Source organism: Protopterus annectens, chromosome 6.part0 (assembly GCF_019279795.1).
Source record: "Protopterus annectens isolate FY-2018-M chromosome 6.part0, PAN1.0, whole genome shotgun sequence".
Lineage (NCBI taxonomy): Eukaryota > Metazoa > Chordata > Ceratodontiformes > Protopteridae > Protopterus > Protopterus annectens.
In genome coordinates, this window is record NC_056737.1 from 1730727594 (window position 1) to 1730752464 (window position 24871).

General features: G+C 41.6%; 1 protein-coding gene across 1 annotated transcript in view; it reads left to right on the top strand.

The window, feature by feature from the left end:
* ITGAV (integrin subunit alpha V) overlaps window positions 1-24871 on the top strand; it is a 1332605-nt gene that overhangs the window by 252593 nt on the left and 1055141 nt on the right. The window contains exon 3 of the mRNA XM_044075123.1: window positions 14912-15003. Coding sequence (XP_043931058.1) covers window positions 14912-15003 — 92 coding nt within the window. The remainder of the gene's footprint in view (window positions 1-14911; window positions 15004-24871) is intronic.

Consider the following 24871-nt stretch of genomic DNA (forward strand, 5'->3'; position numbering starts at 1 on the left):
AGCCCATCTGCACTGACATTGTGAAATTCACTGCGGTGCTGCATGGACATGTTATATGCTTGCAAACCCAAGCTCCATCTTAGCAACTTGGCATTTTGCAGGCTGGTTCTGTTTAACCATGTTAGGGGGTTGTGATCGGTCATAACAGTGAATTTCCTTCCATACAAATAAGACTGAAGTTTCTGCAGTGCCCACACTATGGTTAGACAGTCCTTTTCTACAGCTGCATAACATTCCTCCCTCGGTTGGAGCCTACAACTGAGGTAAACCACTGGGTGCTCTTCCCCCTCTAAAGAAATCTGGCTAAGTACAGCCCCCACCCCATGGTTCACAGCATCCACCTGCACAACAAATTCTTTGCTGTAATCTGGACTGGCTAATACAGGTGGTCCTCCCAAAGCTTCTTTAAGCTTCTGGAATGCCTGCTCACATGCTGGGGTCCACACTACCTTATCTGGCCTGTTCTTCCTTGTCAGGTCTGTGAGGGGAGCAGATATGGTACTATAACTGGGGACAAACTTTCTGTAGTACCCTGCTGTCCCTAAAAATGCCCTCACCTGCTTTTTAGTAATAGGTGCAGGCCATGCCTGAATGGCTTCCACTTTGGCAGGTTCTGGCCTTATCTTACCACTTCCCACTCTTTGTCCTAGGTAGGAGACCTCTGCCATACCCAACTGACATTTGCTTGGCTTAATGGTCAGCCCTGCCCTCTGTAGTCTGCCCAGCACCTCCCTGACATGCTGAGGGTGCTCTGGCCAGGAATGGCTGTAGATGGCAATATCTTATAGGTAAGCAAGGGCAAACCCTCTTGCTCCTGCTAGGATATGATCTACCAGCCTCTGGAAAGTTGCTGGGGCATTCTTCATCCCAAAGGGCATCTTTGTGAACTCATACAAGCCAAAAGGAATCACAAAGGCTGATTTCTCTCTTGCATTGGGAGTCAAGGGCACCTGCCAGTAACCCTTGGTAAGATCAGTGGTTGTAAAATACTTAGCCCCACCCAGCTGCTCTAGGGCCTCATCTGTCCTAGGCATGGGGTAAGCATCCGACTCTGTGTGACTACTTAATTTCTTGTAGTCCACATAGAACTTGGTGCTGCCATCCTTCTTTGGCACCAGCACCACTGGGGAGGCCCAGGGACTGTTGGACTCTTCAGTCACCCCTAGTTTCAACATCTCCTGTACCTCCTCCCTCAGACTGTTTAATTCTCTCAGGCACTCTGTAAAGGGTCTGCCTAATAGGCCTTTGGGGTCCTGTATCCACCTGGTGCTACCCCAGGTGGGTGCACCCTGGTTTCCCAGTGAACATGTCCCCAAATTCCTGCAACACTGCTCTGATTTCTCAAACTTGGGTAGGAGATAGCTGCTGGGACATTGCTACCCCTTCCACTGAGGTGTCAGCCCGAGCCTCACTGAGGAGATCAGTCACCAGATCTCTGTCAGACTCCTCCTGTAATCCACTGCAAATGCTCAGCACAAGGGCTCCCTATCATGGTAAGATTTCATCATGTTAACATGGTACAATTTGTGCCCCTGCCTTCTGCCTAGCAGTGCCACCATGAAATTAACACCACTTACCTCTCTTGCCACCTTGTAGGGTCCCTCCCAAGCTGCTTGCAGCTTGTTGCATCTGACAGGAATGAGAACCATTACCCGCTGCCCCACAGCATACTCTCTAGCTTGAGCATTCCTGTCATACCACACCTTTTTCTGCTGTTGGGCTTCTGCCAGGTTCTCCTGGACCGAGCCCAAGAATTCCCTGAGCCTTGTCCCAAGGTTCAGGATGTATGCCACAACAGACTCCTTGTGAGACATGCACTTACTTTCTCATTCATCTTTAATTAAATCTAGAGGTCCCCTCATCCTATGCCCATACAGTAACTCAAAGGGTGAAAAACCTGTGGATTCCTGGGGAACCTCTTTGTAAGCAAACAGATGGAGCAAATATTTGTCCCACTCCCTCTTAAACTGATAAGCAAATGCCCATAGCATGGACTTGAGTGTAGAGTTTAACCTCTCAACAAGACTATTAGTCTGGGGATGGTAGGGGTGGTCTTAATCTGCTTCACCCCACAGGACTTCTACAGACAAGCCAGCAGGTCTGACATGAAATTGGCACCTCTGTCAGTCAGTATTTCTTTAGGGAAACCTACCCTGCTGAAAATCTCTAACAACACATTTGCCACCTTCTCTGCATCAAGGAGGACAAAGCCACCACCTCAGGGTATCGTGTAGCATAATCCACTACCACTAGGATATACTTTTTCCCTGTGGAACTTGGGGTACTCTGAGGACCCACAATATCCATAGCTACCCTCTGAAATGGCTCCTCAATCACAGGCAAAGAAATCAAAGGAGCTCTCACCTTGTCTCCTGGCTTGCCTACCTTTTGGCACTGCTCACAGGTCCTGCAGTACCCTGTTACATCTCTGGAAATTCCAGGCCAATAGAAGTTCTGCATAATATGCCTCTTTGTAAGTTTTATGACCATATGACCTGCAAAGGGAATATCACGGGCTATGGCTAGAAGTGCCAGATGGTAGGCTCTAGGCACTGCCAACTGCTTTACTCTCTCACCTTCTAGCCCTCCCTCACTGGTCCACTCTCTGTATAGTAACCCTTTGCCCCAGTATACAGAATCCCCCTTTCCTTGAGAAACAGGTGTCTCCTTAGCTACCTGCCTCAGACCTTGCAATGTAGGGTCTGAGAGCTGAGCCTGTCTCAACTCTCTCCTTGTAACCCTTCCCAGCTCCCCTTCCAGAGGAAGTTTGGCATCCTCTGACAGTGGTGCCTCACTGTCAGTCTGGGTACTACTACTCACCCCTACCTTTGCAGTCACTCTGTCCAAGGGACCATCAGTACCCCCAAACAGCTGTGTCTCACCTTCAGTCTCACTGTTACAGGATAGCTCCCTCCCTCAAGTAACCACCTCACCAGTCCTGGCTGCAAGTATGCAGTCTGTCTGGGTCTCACCCAGGCTACCAGACTTACCTGCTTGTCTCCAAGCCTGACTGCATGTAACTGCACAAGCATTGGGTACTGCACTATCAAAATCATTCCCTATCAGGACATCTGCAGGTATATCCTCAAACACACCTACGTGGCTGGCTTCCTTTTCCACCCTCCCAGTCAAGGTGAACCCTAGCCAAAGGTATTTGGAATGGGGATCCCTCCTAAAGCCCTGACTGGAGTAGAATGCCCAGGCAAGTAGTGCTCTTATGTAACCAGTACAGGCTTTACAATGGTTATATCAGGGACTGTGTCTCTCTTGGTAATGGCCTCTTTGCCATTCACTACAATAGGATATAACCTCTGGTGGTAGTTTGGTACCCTTGTTGTCCCAAGACAGCCTACTATTGGCATTTTGTCTTTCCCTCTTACTGGCTCCCTCACCTTTTGTTTCCCACCTTGCCTCTGTGGACACCTGTATGCCATATGGCCCCACTGGTTGCATTGAAAACATTTGACCCTAGCTCGTGGATGTGTACCCAGACTAGTGGCTTCCCCTGCTACTGGCAGATTCTGTTGGGGCAGTCTGTGCTGCCCACCATGGGTTCCTTTAGACCCATGAGCAGTACTTGGGGTCCCTTTCCTGTGCAGGGCTGCCCTGCTTGCCAGGTATAGGTCTCCCTTCTTCCCCAACTCATCTGAAGTGGTACGTTGTCTATCAGCTAACCAGATCCTCATGCCCTCAGACAAAGTGCTAAGGGCTTGTTCCCTCAACAAAAGGTCTGCCAGCCCTTCAAAAGTGGTGACCTGACATCCACTCACCCACCTGTGGAAATAAGTGCTCAGTTCAGCAACATATTCACACACACTTTCATCTGCCTTACATCTATGCTCACAAAACTTTTTCCTATACATTTCAGGTGTTAGTTTAAACAATTCTAACAAGTGATTTTTAACAGCACTGTAATCAAAACATGCTATGTCAGACATTTTTGACAAAACAGTTACAGCTTTACCATGGAGTAAGGGGGTCAAGAACCGTACCCAGAGCCGTTGGTCAACACCATACTGTTTGCATACTCTCTCAAACATATGAATGAAACTGTCAAAATTATCTCCCTCTTTAAACTGTGGAAGAAATTTACTGACCTTTTGTGCTTCTGGGGTCCAGTTACTCCCTTCCCCATTACCTCCGTGACTCTGGCAAAGAGCCAACATTTCCCTCTCATGCTTCCTCTGACACTTTTTTTTTTTTTTCTCGGCTTCCAGGTGTAGCAGTTTCTCATTCTCCTCAACCTGTATACTCCTCAGTCTGTCAGCTGCTTCTATCTCCAAACATCTGGCCTCCAACTCAAGTCTCTTTAGCTCCAGGTGGATTTTTAAGTCCTCTGCAGAAAGGTTGAGCTGTCCATTCTCCAAGGGCATTATATCTCCATTAACAAGTCTGATTGTCCTCCTGGTTGCTGTTTCCTGATGCAGCTGTAATCAAGGCGGCAATCGGGTCTGCCTTAGTCAGGTTTCCAGGCACCAGTCCCCTAGCCTGGCACATCTCCACCAAGTGGCTCCTTGTCAGCTTTCCATACTCCTCTGCTGACATGGTGCCTGCTCACCCTGACTAACTAAGCTAAAAAAAAGAAATAAAACAATTGTGATCTGAACTCTTGAGTATTCACTGCGTGGCTGATTTAGAGTACAAAACACCTTCAGAGCTCACTGTACACAAGCTACGGGAATTCACTCTACCCAAACACTACAAGCCAATTAGTATTTGCCAATCAATTAATATGTGGTGTGGATATCTCGCCACTGCTAAACAATTAATATGTGAAGCCCATGCCCTGGCCCAGCAATCAAGGAGCCTCAATCCTCACCACCAACACCAGTGAGGGACGTCTCATATAGGAGGAAATGATAACACATACACACAGTAAAGTGCAATTTCTCTAAAGAACACACGGAGATCACAGTCAGTCTGGGGCTGGTTGCTCCCTTGCTCTCCAAGTCCCCTGTAAGACTCCTCACTGGCACAGTTATAGGGTCCAGATCTCAGCCTAGTGGGCAAGCTAAAACCTCTATCACCCTCTCTGTCCAACCAGTGCTTCTTGTCCCTGCCCCAGTAGCTGACACACACACACACACACACACACACACACACACACACACACACACACACACACACACACACACACACACACACTTTGAGAAGAGTTTATACAACCACACCGACACTCCTGGGGAAGGCTGGCACAAGTTCTCCAGCTTTGCCCCTTTTTCCCAGACTATGCTGTAGTACCAGCTGCCACCACCCACTAATATTTATCAGCTACTCAAAGGCCCTTAAAAGGGTGTCCAATTATTACTGTGCAATATTATTATCCAATTGGTATTATAGCCCAGGGCTAAAGCTATTAGAGTGGCTTTGTACAATTTTAGCAAAGGTATGCAAGTAGTCTAAAGAGCTTAAATTATCTCTACAAAAACAGCCACAGTTGGAAGGGTTTAAAAATATTTAATAATAAATAATAAAAACACAAGACAGTACTTTTTACAGTGCTAGTCAAGGGTTTAGAGATCATAGAGAAGTACTTAAAATAATTCAGTAGTACAGTTCTGACGTCACAGAAAAAACACAAGTTTAATCTTTCTATTTTCTAGCTATTTTCTAAGAGAAAACGCAAGTCTAAGATAAACTTACATATAGAGCAAGACAGTGCTGGTCAGTCCGATGGTCAGGACAAAAAATGCTTAATGCTCTCTCATTCTCTCTGTTTTTAAAATCACATTCCTGGTTCACATTACATCATTCTTAACACTTCCCTGGGTTCCCAGGCTAAGATAAACTACATTTACATTCTTCACCTCTGGGCAGAAACCAGAGCAATAAAGGACATTATGCATGCAAATTCTGTCCATCAACTCTGGCCTTAAAACAATAGGCAGGATGCCCCACTGTAGACGTTTTATAACTCTGAGGATAGATAAACTTTGGAAAAGAGAGCTATATTGTTTTCTTTAAAAGAAAAAAAGTAATCATTTCTCTTTCTCTGATTTTCTGTGATCTTAGAGCTGGTATAAGTTAGTAGGTTGGAAGCATAGCTCCACAAATGGGGTGTAAGGAATCTTATTTTCTTCAAAGATATAGTAAATGTTTGCACTTTGGTTATGCTTTATTATAGAGTATAGAACAGAACTATAAAAAACATAGAGCTGCACAGCATTTTTTGAAGTATATTTCATTTTATTTTTGTTTAACTTCTTGGTGGTCAAAACAAATGTTGAAAGTTTATGGCTGACCAAGTTTGTAGACTACTTTAACCCTGGTGCCATAATAAACGCCACAAAGGAAACGAAATTCTTCCAAAGTGGCTGTTGTCAAAATCGTGGACTAAAACTAAATACCAAGAAATGTATAGTCATATGCTTTGGTAAGCTTGACTTCCCTTGCAACAATTGCATTGACACTACACCTGTTTAAGCTGATCCACAGCCAAGGATCTTGGAACCTGGAAAATGCGCAGGTGAAAGCTGCTCTCTCTAAAGCTAAAAACACAGCATCAATGGGACCGGATGGGGTCCCTGGCTGTGTGCTACATGAACTCCGCACATAAGGCAGCTGTTTAATCTTAGCCTCACCACAGGATATGTGCCCAAGGAGTGGCGTACGGCAACTGTGGTCCCACTCCACAAAGGCGGTGCCTCTACGGACCCTGGTAATTACCGCCCCATAAGCTTAACAAGCCTGGTCTGCAAAGCTATGGAGAGGATCATAATGGAACTCATAAACAAGGACATAGGGGACTTGCAGACCTTGGACCCAACCCAGTTTGGCTTTGTCAAGGGCAGATCTTGCCTTTTGAACTTGGTCGACTTCTTTGAAACAGTCACCAAGGCCATTGATGAGGGAAAGGCAGTCCATACAGCCTACCTTGACCTTGCAAAAGCTTTCGACACAATACCCACTCAGGTATTATAGAGAAACTTACCAGCTTAAATGTAAACCCATATGTCACAAGATGGGTTGCAAACTGGCTAAAGGACAGAACCCACAGGGTTAGAGTTGCTGGAGCCATGTCAGACTCCAAGCCGGTTACAAGTGGAGTCCCACAAGGCTCAGTCCTTGGCCCCCTATTGTTCGGCATCTACTTCTCAGAAGTACAGGCAAACATAGGAGGACTATGGCTGACAAAGTTTGCGGATGACTGCAAACTGGGTGCCATAGTGGATAGTACATCGGACACAGACATCCTTCAGAGGGGTCTCATGGAAACTGATAGCTGGTGCCAGAGCCATGGCCTGAAGTTAAACGCAAAAAAGTGTATAGTCATACCCTTCGGGAAAAACAAGGTAACCCCAAGCTACCATATAGGTGGCAACCCACTAAGCACAGAAGAGGTTATCAGGGACCTGGGGACCCAGGTTGACAGTGGCCTCGTTTGATGCTCACGTTGCTAAAGTGGTTGAAAGACCTTCTACATTGCCCACCTGATCATGAAGGATTCACATCCAGATCAAGTGAGGTCATTGTTCCCCTGTACTCTTCACTTATCAGACCAATGATCGAGTACAATGCCCCATTCGGGATGTATCTCACCCGACACCTGCAGCAATTGGAAAGACCCCAAAAGTTCCTCACCAAAAGGATAAAGGGACTCCAAAACCTGTCATATGCTGCCAGACTGAAGAAACTCCAACTCTATTCAGTTGCATACCGTCTGCTCAGAGGTGACCTGTGCCTGACATACAAGGCCGTGACCAACCCGGAATTAATGGACATGCTACACCTCAAAAAATCCAAATCCACCAAAACCAGTAGAGCAAGAGACTTAAACCTTAGCACGGATATAAGTAGGATGTGCTGGAGGGATAGATTTATCACCCAGAGACTCCCCATGCTGTGAAATAAAATCCCGGTCCATGTGAGGCAGAGCACCTCGCTGGCTCTGTTCGAGAAATCTTGACTGGTGGATGGGAGATCGTAGGTTTACCCCGGGAATCATCTCTGTGTCACTACTGGACAGAGGCACAACAAACTAATGGGCACAGTATTTCTAACATAAGGGGCGGCGTAAGCCACATAACTTTGGGCTAGGCTTATAAATGCCCTAGGGCAGTTAGCCTAGTATAAACCTATGAACCTATGTCAACAATGAAGTGTCCTTTAATCACTATGTATCTACTATTGTAAGAAGGTCCTATTTTATCACACAGCTCATCTCTAAAGGTATGGTGTCCAGGTTCAGGGATATAATCATTCCATTGTACTCTGCTCTCTTCAGACTGATCATTGAACTTAATGCTCCATTAGGTATGTACCTGCTATGTCTCATGACCGAAGTCTCCTGAAAAGCAGCATCATCTAGCTAAAAATCTGTATTTCTAACATGCAAAAATTTTGAATAGCATATAGCTCTTCCATTGTCCAGTAGAAATGAGGGATATTGCTCAGAAATACATTTACAAAGCAGAAAGTGACAAAAGTGATAGAAATGTATGCACATTATCAAAATATGGTGTAAAATCTGTAGAGTTTAATGAACTTTATTGTAAAATTGTAGATTTGTATCATCTTTAGTTAATATTGTTGCCACTAGTATGTTGGTCATGTAGTGTGGTTTTCTGAAAACTAGACAGCTTCATGAATCGATTATGATTAGGATTCAGAAAATTGTGTGAAGGGGTAAATCAAGGCATCTACCTCTAAAAAAAAATAGGGATATGTTGTGCAGGGGTAAATGCTCCTCCAAAATAGGGACAGCTGAGAGATCTAGTACCTGTACAAAAACTTGTCGCAACTGGAGCAACTACAGTGCTTTCTCACATTAAGGGCCTTGGTCACAAAAACTATATACTGTCTCAAAGTCTCATCCCTCTTCTCAGTACCATACAGGCTACTAAGGGGTGACCTCTGCTTTGTGTGTAGAGCCTCAACAGACTCTATCCTTTCAGACCTGTTGCACATTTGCAAGTCCATTGGTAATGTGAATACCTGCTCAAAAGGTCTTGATCTCTGTCTCTTTTAAAACAGGGAGAAGATTTTGGAGGGACAGGTATATATCATGCAGTATGCTTTTTCCTGTGAAACTGTTCCTCTCCTTATAAACAGAAGTACTTCTCTTACTCTATCAAAATATAATTTGGATGAATGGATGGAAAACTGCAAATTCATCCCTGGTTTAGCACCCATGTTCCTCACGGATTGAGGCAACAAGTAAATTGCCAAACACATCCTTGTTCTGGCTACCTCTGGGTTATCTGTATGGAAAATATAAGGGCTAAAAACTATCAAGAGAATGTAAGGCTTAGGCTTCCTAAGAGCTTCACAGTTCTGTAGCTTAGTAGCTTAGCTTTGGATGGTGCAGTAGTGCAGTGGTAGCATTGTCGCCTCACAGCAAGAGGTTCTCCGGTTTGATTCTCGGCTGGAGTGCCTTCTGTGTGGAGTCTGCATGTTTTCCCTGCATTCGTGTGGGTTTTCTATGGGTGCTCCAGTTTTCTCCCATGTTACAAAGACATGCATTTGGAGTGTTTCTCCCCTGGCCTCCGCTGAAAATTGCCTCTGTTCCAAGTCGGACTTTCCCGGTAAACAGATGTAAAATAAGTAAATAGTAAGTACCTATAAACTTATTAACCTGTAGTAGTGCACTGATCTCAGTGGACTAATTTCATTGACAACCTGGGTGAATGTAAACACCAATGTAGAGGAGAAATGGACACATTTAGAATAAGAGAAGTGAATTATAACTGTATATGAGTATATGTCAGCATATTTATATATTATTTTTATTTGCTTTTGCTTACCAGGAAAGTCCTCCGGGCTGAAATGAGCCCATTTTCAGTGGAGGCCCGGGGAGAAAAGCTCCAAAAAAAAATGTACATAAAGATTATTTAGAGAGTTAATAACAGCATTTAACAATATACAAAAGTAATAACAGCATTTAGCAATATACAATAGAATAATATAGGAGTCAAAAGTGACACAGTTACATAGGCAATGTATAGCAACATTTTGTGGAAGACTCGGGTGCTTGGCAGGTATTCGGTAGATCAGACAGATAATGATAGTCTGCACTTACACAATTTTTACACACCATATACAACAAATACATTTAGTTTATAGTTTTTATATTTAATTAAAATATATGTGCAGTGTATATAATTACGCAATGATATAATTTGGTTTACAAGGTTTTTAAAGGGAAAGAAAAGAATAAAAAGTAGAAAAGATATGGTTAGAGTGGTTATGTGATCTAGACCAACTCTTAGCCCAGGCAGTTGGCTTGTTACAGAGTTATGCTTTTGAAGTGGGATCTGAATTTGGTGTACTTGGAGAGATCCTTAAGGAAAAAGCCCAGAGTTTGGAGCTATTGTATAATACCATTTGATATAATGTACTACTATGGTCGTGTTTGTTTGGAAAAGTCTTCTAAAGTTCTAGGTGTAGGTTTGAGTGATGAACTGTTAGTCAGAAATCAGTATTTGTTCAAGTTTTACATGTTTTATGTTTTATTTTTTAGCCTGAGACATACAGGGATAAAGACCAGAGTGTTTCTATTTTGACCAGACTCCAGTTAGTGGCTTGGATTATTGATGGCTCAGGCAAAGATGATTAGAATAATCCTCATCCTGCAGGGGTGTGGTGGGGGTCCACGTGCTCAGATGCACCATCCCAGCTGATCTGTGGTGGATGAGCAGTTGGTGCTGTCTGTTAGATGGCAGGGAATGTCAGAATCATATGCAGAGGTGTGGATGATGCACAACAAATACCATTGCTTGTCAACCCCTGGGAGCTGTTTAAGCATGTATAGGGGTCAGGATTAGGTCTTAAGAGAAAACGCTGTTCAGTATCAATATGATAATACCCCAAGAAGCTGTGGCCTCCTCTCCAGGCTTGAATATGATGAGAGCTAGTCCAGAGGAGAGGTGGCTAAGCTAGGCTTGGTACACTCAGGAAGCAGCAGATTCAGTGGTGAGGAGCTGAATAGTGTGGCAAAAACGCTTCTGCTTCCCTTGAGTTATTGATCTAGATTTTGATTCCTTATTATGAGTTGTGAATGGTGCAGTGTCAGATTTCCTAATCAGAACTTTCATTATCTTTAGACTACAGTGGTTGTAACCTTAAAATGGACTTTTCAATTGAAAAAAAAATCAGTTTATAAACATCAGTTTGTTTTCATAAATAGCAGAGAGTGGAATGAAACCAACAGGAATATTGACATTTACATTTTTGGAGCACCAGCATACACTTGTTGCACTTATTCTGCCATCCTTCCCAACCCCAAAGACATGCCTACACAGGCAATAAACAACAATCCAGTGTGCTGCTAGCTGAACCCTAGTCATCTGCTTGTAGGAACCACTACTAAAACATCCAGGAATCTAACGTGATCATCTGGGGATATAGAGGGGATCCAATTTGTGGATCTCTGGGTATTAAATGAGATGTTGCCCCTGACAAATATGAAGACACCATCACATTGTCCGTCAGACCTATCCTGGTTTCTTGGTACAGTTGGATGGAGCCTTATTGCAACCCAGATGACTAGGGTTCATTTAGCAGCCCTGACACTGGAGGAGTTAATCAGGGATGGTGAGGAATGAATGAAGGCACGTAGCTTGCACACATCTCCCCCTGAGGTGAAGGGGTTTGGCCTGTCTTGGTGGTGGTGGGAGAAAGTGGGTGGTGTGGTCTCATTGTCTCTTTGGTGGAAACCAGGAAGACCACCCATACCTCTCAACCGTCCAGATTTTCACAGAGTATCCAAATTTTTGCCTGAAATTGTTGATCTGTTCCCCATAAAATTTGTGGTTTTCTGGCAAATCATTGAGGATTGAAGCCACTAGATAATGATATGCATTTGAGTTTCAGACCTCATATTGTACAAGAAAATGCATGCTTGCACTAATCCTGTCATTGTGGTAACTTTTCTAAGTTTTTAAGAACAATATTTAAAATCTGTTCCTATTTTGAGCCTTTGTCCCTTCCATTATTTTAGGCTTTCCAGATTTCTTATGCTAAAAGATTGAGAGGTACACACTGATTCTTAGGGGGGGGAGGAGCAGGGCCACTTAGAGAGAATCTAAATTAAGGGACATCCTCTGTGAATGGCCCATTGCATGCCTCTCTTCACCACCTAGCCGAGTGTGTATGCAGCTAGGGCCAGTGAGAAAAAAGAAAACAATTTGTACTACCCACTACCCTGATAGCTATCTAAATGATGGTTCCTCCTGATTGACCCTTGATCCAGTGAAGTGGAATGAATGGGCCAATTGGCTGGGGCAGGGCCGTTGGTCTACAGGCAGTGGGCGTAAAAATATGTATAAAACAAAATTTTCCATCAGGCTGTTGAAATCGTAGGCACAAAATCCAGGAATGGCTAGAGTACATTCTTTACATTCAGATAAAGTCTGTGTAGCTACACATTCATAGTAAATTTTCAGAAGCAGAGCACCTTTGGATTGAGCAATTTATTTAAACTCCATGATAGTTAGACAAGCCACCTAAATGTGATCTTTATGGTTAGGTGAAATTTTCTAAGTTGGGAAGTCCATTTAATGGACTCTGCCTAAGAAATACACTATGGTGCTAGCATTCAAAAACTTGAATGAGGTATACAAGCCATCCCTTGCAAAGCAAGTAGGACTTTTTGTCATCTTATACCAGGTGGATACATATTGCAACCTCCCTGGAATGATGGCCACTAATCCAATTGTTAACCAGTTACCTTCTTTTTATATTTTGTCATCATCCTCAGTGAAGGAAGGATTCCAGTTAGGACCAGAGTCTTATCTGCATTTGTCGTATGCATAGAAAGTTCTGACATTTCTCACTGCAAGCCTCTGAAGATTTTACAGATCGGGTCATTCTCTTCAATGCGGGCCACTACCATGTTTCATACTTGTCTTGAGGGCCCATGCCATTTCAGTAATCCTAACATCTGGCAGTAACTCTGTCCTAGTCAAGCCTAGTGATTAGGGAATCTGCATGCTAACCATTCAGTCACCAATCACTAATTTTTCTGAAGCAAATTTATGAATACTGGATTGGCTGTTGGGGACTTGTTGATGTAGATGTGCATGGGGTAGGTGAGCTGTGGGACTTCACTGAAGCCTGATCTTACAAGTTCTAGGAGGCTTTGACAAAGATTTTTTTTTTTTAGAGTATCAGAATATGGCATTTCTGTGTGTTCTGTTTGAGAATGTAGGAGTGGTTGAGGTTGTGACTAGGTAATGCTCACTATTTGTTGTTAATCATGAGAAAGATGCCTCCATATTGCACCTCTCACTGCAGAGATTTCAGTGTTAAGAAGGAAATCATTATTCGTGAACATAAGACAAGTTACTACACTGCCTTGGGATACCAAGTGCTAGGAGGCAGGTGACATAAGGGGAACAAGTTTGCTGGCCCTCCTTGTTATCCAGTGGTTGAGTGTTAGCTGGCTAAGTGCACAAGGAAGTTAATGGAGGGCTGAGAAAGTATCACCAGAATAGTATCCGTGGTGCCAGCACTGTGACACTTAGTACACTGATGTGACCAGTGCTGCTAGAGGCAATTCAGAGCAGCCAATCAAAGGTAAGTGTAACTTAATGCCACCTTGGGCGCAATGGAGCCAGCTGTGAACTAGGAGAAAAATGATACTTTGATAGTGAAAATACTCTGACTACCAACTGTTTGGCTGTAACTACACTGGTACTGCATGCAACACAGTTCAGTGTATGACCATGCAATAAGTAGCAGTTAAGGAAGACAAAAGAACCCTTCAGAAAACAACTCTAGGAGAGCCAGTGGTGCTTAAACTCTCACAGAATGACAGTTATCAACTTTCTTTTACAAGAATAACTACTAAAGTTTCCAGTATGCCCCCCAATACAAGCAAGCTATTATTTATGAAAAATATACATAATGTATGTATGTAAATAGAACAAAAACAGTTACATTAACTTAAATTTGCTAAACTAAGTTAAGTGTAATACTTATGTTGTATAGGAGGGACTCAGAAAAGTAATAAAATCAGGCGGAAAATATCTTAAAGTAGTACACAAAGGTACTGGTACTTCCTAGCTGGATATCCCTCGTCAACAACAGTAAATATATTAAAAGAATAAAGACTTTGAAAAGTTTAGCACCTGTTACAGGCAGTTCAACAACCAGTCAGCAAAGTGTGGCAATTTATATGGAGCAGTTCTAAAGAGGATGCTCACTGCCATTTATTGGAAAAGGCTGGCTAGCTATCCATTTCACTCAGGAACATTCTCCTGTCATATACTTTTGATCTTCAGTCTGCTTCTCCTGGTCCCATGCTCATTTCTGTCAAGGACATTAAAAAAATTGAAGCCTAAAATGTAGAGTTTAACTATCAATCTTTGTAACTACTGACTTGTTGTGTGTGTGTGTGTGTGTGTGTGTGTGTGTGTGTGTGTGTGTGTGTGTGTGTGTATGTGCCTACATGCACTCATGATTTCAGGCCATAATTTATACTTGATAATGGTTCTCTGAAGAGTGAAGCATGTTTTTTTATTATGTAAACTGTTATTGTTTGATAGACAGAACTCAGTCTTTTATTTCTGTATTCATTACTCTTCAAAACAAGGCTATTGAAATGCACGCCATCTAATGGATTTTGTTGTTGCTTTGCATTTAAAATATTTTGTGAGGGGAGAAACAGCAAAATTAATCAGAAAGAGGAACCACCTGGAGTAATGGTTTTGGGAAACGCCTGTTCCTGTTACATATAATGTACAACTAAAGAACAAATCAGTAAAAAGAGTCCTAGAGTATATTTTGTAAGAGCATATTATTACTACTACTTTTACACAGTGAGACTGATGCTGTAATATGGGACAAGAGACTTGATTTTAGTCTCTGTGTCCAGTATAGTAATATGTAGACACAGCTCAAGTAATTCAGTTAAAATGCACATTTACCAGCTGGTTTGTTGCTGACTTATTTCCTTTTGTTTTTGTCTTAGGAAACCGTCTCAGAAACCCAGATGATCCTCCAGAATTTAAATCGTACCAGTGGTTTGGAGCTTCTGTGAGATCTCAAAATGCAAACATTCTGGTAACTATCTTTTCTTGGGTACCACACATTTCAGGCTCTAAACAGAAGCAACATGAAAGAGCAGTACTATATCAACTTATTAAAGTATAGCAAAAATCACAAAGACAGAATAGTTTCAGTTCATGTAAAATGTTCAGTGCTTAGAGTAACAAAGTATAAACTGTTTAACAAAGGTTTCTAGCAAATATAAAATGATTCCATTCTTGTGAGTGAGTCATAATATCTGTTTTTCTGAACAATACATTCCTATATGATTTGTTTAAAAATAACTAGTGTCATTACAGTTTCTTTCATTAGTTGTCTAGAAATATTAGGGTGAATCCTACAAATCACCTACTGCTTTCTCTAACATTATTTTTGTGAGTGTCTTCTGGATTTTTTTTTTTTCATTAAAGGACTGGAAGCAATGTATGTATGGAAAGTGACACAACCTGCCAAGTGTACCCTTCCAGATGCTAACCTGTCGAGATATATCCCATTGATCTTCTGGGGTAAACAACCTAGATCATCTTTTCTTGCAAGGTAACGAGCCCCTTCTGCACACCCATGTAGAGGACTTCACCTTGCTTAAATACACCAATTCCATTGTTCCACAACCTTTGGGAAAACAGATAAGAACACCCTTCCTGCAAAGGTGAGCATGACATTTGTGCATACTATGAGCTTGTGTTTCAGCACAAAACACAGCACACCTCTGGGATATTAAGATCAGAGAGTACATTTACGAAATAGTTTAATCAAATGGTAACCTTCATATAAGCAGCTCCCCTCCATTCTAAGCAAATTTACTGACTATTTGATAAGTCTTCCTTTCCTTCCATCGACACTCAGTCTTCCCTCATATTTTTTGTCTGTACCTCATAAAATTTGTGGTTTTCTGGCAAATTACTGAGGATTGAAGTCACTATATGTTTGAATTTCAGACTTCATTCATATCCTTCAGCAAATGCATGCTAGCACAAATCCTAGCAATGTTCTGAGTTTATAAGAGCAATATTTCAAATTTGTCCCTATTTTTGGGCCCATTCCCCTCATTTTAGGCTTTGTCCAAAGTTTTTTGTACTAAGAGGTTGAAAGGTCTAGGTTTTTGCTGCAGTCATGAGTTAAATTGTTTTATTTTGTGCTTCCAAAGTGTATGACTATTGAAGAGAAGCACTTGCATACAGAGTGATAATTCAGCTTATAAATAAGTTAATAATGAGCAGAAGAATTGATTTTGATAGCCCTACTTTCATTCTTTTGTGCCTATCCTTTGTCCATTTTGTCAGGCTTTACTTTTTCCTTTCTTTGTTCAGTCATGAGGTATCACTTTTTCCTTTCTTTGTTCTGTCATGAAACTTAATTTTTTTAAATAAATCTTCCACCTTTTCCTCCATCTTGAACTTTTACTTTTCCGTATTTTTTTGCTTCTATCCATTTTCTGTTTCCTTGTATATCTTAGTGCTGCATGTTTTTCCTCTGGCTTATATGCCTCCTCATTCAAAAAAAAAATGTCAGCATTTTCTACCATCTTTTTTATTTTTGTATTTATTTTAAACAAAGGATAGTTGCTTTGTGTTTTTTTTTACATTTTCCAAATGTTGTATTGTAGTATCTTCATGTCTGTTTATTAATAGTTTGCTACAACTACTACCTCATTTTGTCAGAGTCTGCCATGCCGCAGTCCATAATCTTCTCTATTGATTTTCTTTGTGCTGTAATTAAGTCACTTGTGAAGCACCCTGCTTGGTGATCACTTGGTGCTGAGTGGCTGCGATAATATACAAATAATAAAAAAAGGTAATGTATAAGCTGACCCAGAAGTTTTTGACTTTATTTTCAGATGGAATGAATAGATTCAAGTAATGCTGATTCTTAATAAAAGTGTTTCAGATGGATGTCTTAGTGTCACTCTCTTGGAATAGGATCTACTTTGCAGGCACTTTGAATGCTGCAGTGTAAATCTTTGGAATCTGTCCACCTGCAAGTTTTTATTGATAAACGTTTGTATTTTTATGAGGTTGGAAAGTGTGAATGGAAGGCAGTGACAGTCTGTGAGAAGAAGCCATTTTCCTAATGCAGTCATTAGTATGCATTAAACTTTAATATTGGTGCTACAGAATTAGTGAAATAGACTATGCATCTTACTATAGATTTTGCAATACTTTTTTACTTTTCCACTAAATATCAAACCACCACTATATCTGCTAACAGTTGTTACCTATTTGTTTGCATTTATTGGGTAAGAGCAAAGTATTGTATGGCCGTCATCCAGACAGCCATTGGAGGGGGGGGGGGGTTACATAAGCCTTACAATTCCCAGTGTATGCTTGCAAGGACAGAAGAACCAGGTATATGACACATTACTGTGGAGGCTTGTTACCTACTCCCATGGGTTACTCTATCCCCAGTACCTCCCCATTATAGGCAGATGTTTACATACCATCTCCAGTTTCCAAAAGGGATTGTAGGTAGATCATGTGTTTGGAAACACATCCCTAAATTCTACCTCCACCTCACCTAGGTGGGGAGAACAGGCACTGCTTCTTCATTCCTCTTCTAGATACTGCTATGTAAAGTAAAGGTGTAATTTTCTATGTCTCCTGTATATTAGAGTCATTTAGTTTGTAAAGTTCATTAATATTGCAGTTACTGATTTTGAAATGTGATCACGCAACGTATTTTCTCTGCCGACACATATTGCAGTTTCACTCCTGCTGCATGTTGGAGTGATTTTAAGCTGCTGTTACTTGCTTTCTCTGCTCATGGTTCTGCTTTATAGTAAAAGACTGTTTAATCAAATGCATGTGACAGCTTCCCTCTTCTGGGTTTGAGATTCCCTTCCCTGTTTTAAGAACACCAAGTCCAAGAGTGTTCTTCTTGACAGCAGTTTCTAGCACTTGTTGGCATCAACATTAATCTTCTGTTAGATGTGGTTGAAATCCAGGTTCTCTATAACTCAGCTCCCTTTTCTATACTGATCTTCTTTTTCATTTTCCTCAGTATTGGTCCTCTGGCCTACTGGCCGTGCTGCAGCAGTTTTCACCATGGCCCCCTGTGTTTACAGCTCTCCTTCACTTATTGTGATGCTGTGATCCTTTTAGTTGATATAACTGACTACATATTTTCTTTTTTTTTTTTTTTCCAGAATATTGGCTATTTTCTTGTTGTAGTGTGCTGATGAGGTGAAATGACAGCAGAACAAGTTGTCACATTTGATGGAGTCTTTGCATTAACTTATATAACACCTGTGTGTTATACACCTGCTTGAGTATGGCATTGCAAAGTTCAAAATCGATGTGTTGTGCATTCCTGATTCATGATGTTGCTATAACCTTTTTTATTAGAGTTATTTACACTTTTACATCAGACTGCGAAGGACCCGCAAGTATGGCTAGTGCAACGGCCCAAAAGCAGGACAACCCAAAAAGCAAATGAAAGAGCCAGCACAACTCTGTGTGGAAAATAATGTATTATAAAATACACATCATTAATTCACATAAGACTCCAGACCGGTTTTGGCTACACAGCCTTTCTCAGTGAACAAAAACAAACATACCCCACCAACAGATGATGTATAAATACATATTTTGATTGGCCAATAGTTTAACAAGACATCACTTAATTAGTTAATAAAAAATAATCATTAAGGCCAGGTAGAAAAAGCTCTCCTAGCATAACAATCCACTTTTTTTCTTTCAAATTTAATATTTCATGTAAACCAGCCCTGTCCTGTGTTTTGTTCAAAATACAATCAATAATGGTAAATTTAAATGTGAGAGTTTTGTGTTTGCAGATATGTTTGTATAGAGCGCTTAACTGTTTGTGGTTCTTTATATCACTAATGTGTTCACATATTCTCAATCTTAAAGGCCTAAACGTTTGCCCAACATAAAAGGCCGGGCATGTACAGCTGGCCAACTAAATCACCCAGTTAGTGCTACAATTCCCCAAAAAAGTTAGATCATATACAACAGGTGTATTCTTACTGCTAAAGCTTTTTGTCTTGAACACCCTGGGGCAATGATAACAATGGCCACATGGATTGCAACCAACCAATTTTTCACCAGTAATGGTTCTCTGACCCATATTTGTATCTTGAACCTGCCATATTTTATAATGACTAAACAGGGACCCCAGAGAATGACCCTTCCAAAAGGAATATGAGCATTTCTCTCCCATAAATTCTCCAAGTGAAGCCTCCACACTGCAAGATATTCCAATGTCTGCAAATTATATTCATAAATTAATATGTATTCTTACCATAGGTCGCTACTAATCTGACCTGATTTTTATTGTCAGAACGACCTCCTCTATACTTAAGTAGTCCAGATCTCTCCTGCTGGGTGGCAAACTCACTAGCCCTACAGATGTCACCAACCCTGTATCCCCGATCTTTGAATCTAGTAGAAAGATGCTGTTCATAATTACTATATTTGGAGGGGCTAGAACAAATTCTCTTAATCGACTTGGGGATATTTTGATGACATGTTGGGGGTGGAAGCTCGAAGCATGTAGCAGTGTATTATATTGGGGGAATTTCCGAAATATCTCAGTCTCCAATGTGTCCAGAGGAGTACGTTTCACCAAAACATCCAAGAAAGTGATCTCATATTTATGCCAATTAATCTTGAACTCGATACTCCATTTATTCTGATTTAGATATTCAACAAATTCCTGTAAATGGACTTCATCAGCTCTCCACACCATCCAACAGTCATCAAGATATCGCCTCCAAATATCAATTTCATCCAGGCATAGGTTGTGACCATTGTCCGAGATTAAATGCTCCTCCAAATAAGCCATAAACAGGTCGGCATATATGGGGGCAAAAGATGCACCCATAGCAGTACCTTGAACTTGCCATACACATTGCTTTTGGAAATAAAAAACATTCTTGGTTAAGGCATGTTCTGCTAGGCCGACCAAGAAAGAGTTGAAACCTGGACTATAAAGTCTAGCCTATCTAGCCAATACTGCAACACAGCTAGACCTGCCCAATGGGGGATATTAGTATACAGGGAGGGAACATCAAGGGTATATAGTAGCCAGTGGGGCTCAAGTTGTGAATCTGATATTATACCCAAAAACTGAGTGGTGTCCGAGCCCATATGTGTGACAAGAAAGGTTTCAAATTGGAGGTGAGAAAATCGGAAAGGGGTTCAGTGAGTGAACCCTGCCCCAACACTATGGGCCTCCCTGGAGGATTGTTAGGATCCTTGTGGATTTTGGGCAGGAGGTGTAGTTATTGCTGTTTTGGATAGTCAACCTTAGGAATATTAGAAAAGGAATATGAACATTTCCCTCCCAAAAATTCTCCAAGTGAAGCCTCACTCTGCAAGATATTCCAATGTCTGGAAATTATATTCATAAATATGTGTTCTTACCATAGGTCATTACTCTATATATCTTCACATCCTTACTGCCTATAATGCCTCCTCATGCAACTGTATCTTTGACCATGAATGTAAAATGAATGTTCGTCTAATTATTCTTTTTCTCCTCCACCTGGCATTTCTTCTCCTTTTATTTCTTTGCACCGCCTCTTTCCTACACTTCTCTTCTGATTTACTTCTTTTGAATTTCAAATGTATGTGTATTTCATTTTTGCTTTTTTTCTGTGCTAACTATACAAATGTATAAAATTGTATTTTTTGCTTGCTTGTGAATTGTTTAATTGTGCAATTTGTTTGTAATATGGAGCTTTTCTCCCCGGGCCTCCACTGAAAATGGGCTTTCCGGCCCAGTGGACAATCCCCGGTTATCAAACTGCAAATAAATAAATAAATGAATAAATAATACCACACTTTTCGGAATGTAACCTGGACCGAAACACCAAAGGTGGAGGTATGTCCATATTCATTAAGGATATCCACACCTCCAGGCTAGTTGCTCAGCATAATGCATCCGAGGTTATCCAAGTGCAACTAACTCTAGGCAAAACTGCAATCCAAATTGTAGCTTGCTACAGATCCCCCACCATGCCCCATGATTCCCACTCCTCTTTTCTTGATGTACTGGAAAATATTAGGGTTCAACCAAACACCCTAATAATGGGTGACTTCAACTACCAGACCATTAACTGGGAAAACTACTCATGTACCAACTCCTTAGCTCAACGCTTTCTGGAATTCATAAAATCCAATGCCCTAGCTCAACTTATCCACACCCCCACCAGGGGCAACAATATCCTAGACCTAGTCATTACCAACATGAGTGACCGGTGTTCCACACCTAAAGTCAACTCCTTGTTGGTCCGATCTGACCATAAGCTCATCACCCTTGATATCCACATCCCACCCCCACCATTAAGGAAACCACAGTAAAAAATTTCTCCAAAACCAACTTCATGCTTCTTAAGACAGAAGTGGTGAACTTCATGACACCCATACAGATGGACAATACACTTACAACTGCTGAATCCTACACAAATGCACTCTATAAGCACTTACACGAGTGCATGGATCGTGCTATCCCAAACGGAACCAAGATGCTATCCTCCAAAAAAAGGAAGCCAATCTGGTGGTCCCCTGCCATAAACCAAACTGTACAACAGAAGGAAGAAACTGTTGCAAAAGAGAGTAAAATACCATGAGTGGAGGAGCTCCGTGGTCAGCCACAGTAAGAAGCTGAGATCCCTTATAAGATCCTCCAAAGCTAGCTATGAAAATTGCCACTAAATCCAAGGACAACTACAAAGCATTCTGTAGCTATGTCAAGAATCTAGATGGCAACACCCAGATCTGCTCTGAGTTACAGCACAAAGGCACAAAAATTACAGAACCAACTGATATTGCCAACATCCTGGCAGATAGGTTCAGTGCTAACTTTGCCCCCCCTCTCACCCCCTAAAGGGCACATATCTGTACAGGAAGAATGCAGAGTCTCTGTAATCACAACTACGCAGGTAAAAGCTGCACTCTCTAAAGCCAAAAACACAGCATCCATGGGACCAGACAACATACCAGGCTGCGTTTTACCTGAACTTCAGAATGAACTGGCTCCCCACTTATGTTCAATAATAGCCTCGCATCAGGCTTTGTGCCCACTGAATGGCTCACAGCAACAGTTAACCCACTCCACAGAGGGGGAGCCACCACTGATCCCAGGAACTATCGACCTATTAGCCTGATGAGCCTGGTCTGCAAGGCCATGGAACGTATCATCATGGAACTCATAAACAAAGACATTGGTGACCTCCAAACTCTGGATCCCACCCAGTTCGGGTTTGTGAAAGGCAGATCAAGCCTCCTGAACCTGATCGAATTCTTTGAGGCAGTCACCAAAGCCGTGGATGAGGGTAAGGTGGTTCACACAGCCTATCTTGACCTCGCCAAGGCTTTTGACACCATCCCCCATTCTGGAATTATAGCTAAACTCACTAAACTAGGTATAAATCCCTACATCACAAGATGGGTTGCCAACTGGCTCACTGACAGAACCCACACTGTAAAAGTTGCAGACTCCAAATCTGACCTCAAAGCAGGGACAAGTGGAGTACCACAGGGTTCCATCCTGGTACCTCTCCTGTTTGGTATCTACTTCTCTGAAGTACAGGCTAACACAGAAGGCCTCTGGCTAACGAAGTTCGCAGATGACTGCAAACTAGGAGCCATAGTCAAGTCCTCAAATGATGTGGACATCCTACAGAAGGGCCTCACTGAGACAGATGCCTGGTGTCAGAGCCATGGCCTCAAGCTCAATGTCAAAAAGTGCAGTGTCATCCCCTTTGGTAAAAACTCTGTACCCATAAACTACCACATAGGCAGCAATCTACTTAACACCAAATGTGTGATAAGAGACCTTGGGAACCAGGTGGACAGTACTCTCTCCTTTGATAGTCACATCGCCACAGTAGTCAGGAAGTCCTTCTACATGGCACACCTAATCATAAAAGGGTTCTCATCCAGGAAAAAGAGGTCATTGTTCCCCTCTACTCGTCACTCATTAGACCCATTATAGAGTACAACGCCCTTTTTGGAATGTACCTCACAAGACATCTGCAGCAGCTGGAAAGGCTACAGAAGTACCTCACAAAGAGGATTACTGGCCTCAAACAAATGCCCTACACTGACCGCCTCAAACTCCAGCTTTACTCCATAGCATATCTCCTACTCCGAGGTGATCTCTGCCTAACATATAAAGCTATGTCAAACCCAGAGCTGTTGGACATGCTACACCTAATGAAATCCCAATCCCTCAGAGCTTACACGCTCTAGGGACTTAAACCTTGTCACCACAATAAACAGGACATGTTGGAGGGATAGATTCCTGTCCCAGAGACTTCCTATACTCTGGAACAAGCTACCCATCTATGTCAAGCAAAGTTCTTCATTAGCACTCTTCAAGAAAAATCTTGATGAGTGGATGGGAAATAGCAAATACACCCCGGGGATCACTTCTATGACTCTGCTGGACAGTGGCACAGAAAAATAACTTTCTTGGGTGGCGTAAGCTATGGAACCTTGCTGGCTAGGCTTACGTAGGCCCTTGGGCCGATATTAGTCTAGTACCTACCTATGAACCTATGTGTATTTTATAATACATTATTTTCCACACAGAGTTGTGCTGGCTCTTTCATTTGCTTATTTACACTTTTTCCATGTTGCCTTGATATCTTTGCCCAGAACAGTAGTCAGTTTGGAGTCTTAGTAGCTATGTAGATGTCCTGGCAAGAACTTTGCCTTTTTAGATTAAAAAAATGTTTTTTTTTTTGCTTGCTATTCGACTTAATGTTGAATGTTGTGTTTAAAATAGACTCTAAGATTAAACTACCTAGTTGATGTAAAGGTGAATTATGCTTGTTTGTATGGCTGTTCTGCTGACTGTCTTGTGTTACCTGAAAGTGGACACCTTATATTTTTTATCTTTTGTAAATGTCAGTCATAATAGTATTTAAAGTCAGTGGAAACACATGCTTTCAGACCATTTCATTTCCTTCAGTGAGAAGAACATTTATTTGCAGTTATTGTGCTTCAGCAATTGCCAAAAAGTTAGATATTTGGCAGGCTCTTAACCCCTTTAAATAATTTCCAAGTCATGTGCTGTGTATAAGAGTGTTATTGTTGGCATCTTTCCTACCCATGATGTCTTTCATTGAATTGCCTTTTCTTTTTTAGAACAAAGGTTATTATTATTTTGAATGAAGACTGCAAGTGTAGGAAGCAATCTAGTTTATGAGAAAACTGATTTCCAGCTGAGCGTCATAGGCTAACACAAACTGTACTTCCTTTTGTGAAATTGTTTTATATTTAGTTAACCTCTTTGAAGAATAACATAGATGCATAGAGAAGCACGGTCAGTAAACTGAGATTGCTTGCCTCCCTGACAGCTTTCTGCTAATTATAACTAGTCTGAGATTCACCTATGAACAGTTAAAGTATCTAACAATAGTAGGCATAAAAATATGTCATGTTTCTTACTGTGCAGCTACACCGTGAACAGCTTTGCTTTCCTGTACTACTGGTACCTTCTCTTCGCTCAAAATCTATATTACCTTTGACCTTGAATACTGTTCCATTATCCACTAGAGTTATGAACTCCAATGCTATTAGTGCATTTGGTAAGTTTGTTGCAAACCTCTTTGGATATATACCAGTATGGTATTATTTAGCCCAGTCATCATGAATTTCATTCTTTAAACCTATAGTACAATACCATTTCATGTCTCACACACCAGAACCCCATGTGTTTTATCTATCTGTTTCTGTCTGCTATCTATAGGGTACATACTAATAGTTGAATGATCAGGTAGTCTACTATTATTCCTAATGTCCCAGGTTGTCACATATATAGGCAATCAGTTGCTGCATTGATCGAGTGACTATACCTTTCAACCTGCAGATGTTGAAAATCTGGGGAAAGTAGGTACATCTGGCCAAAAATCTGG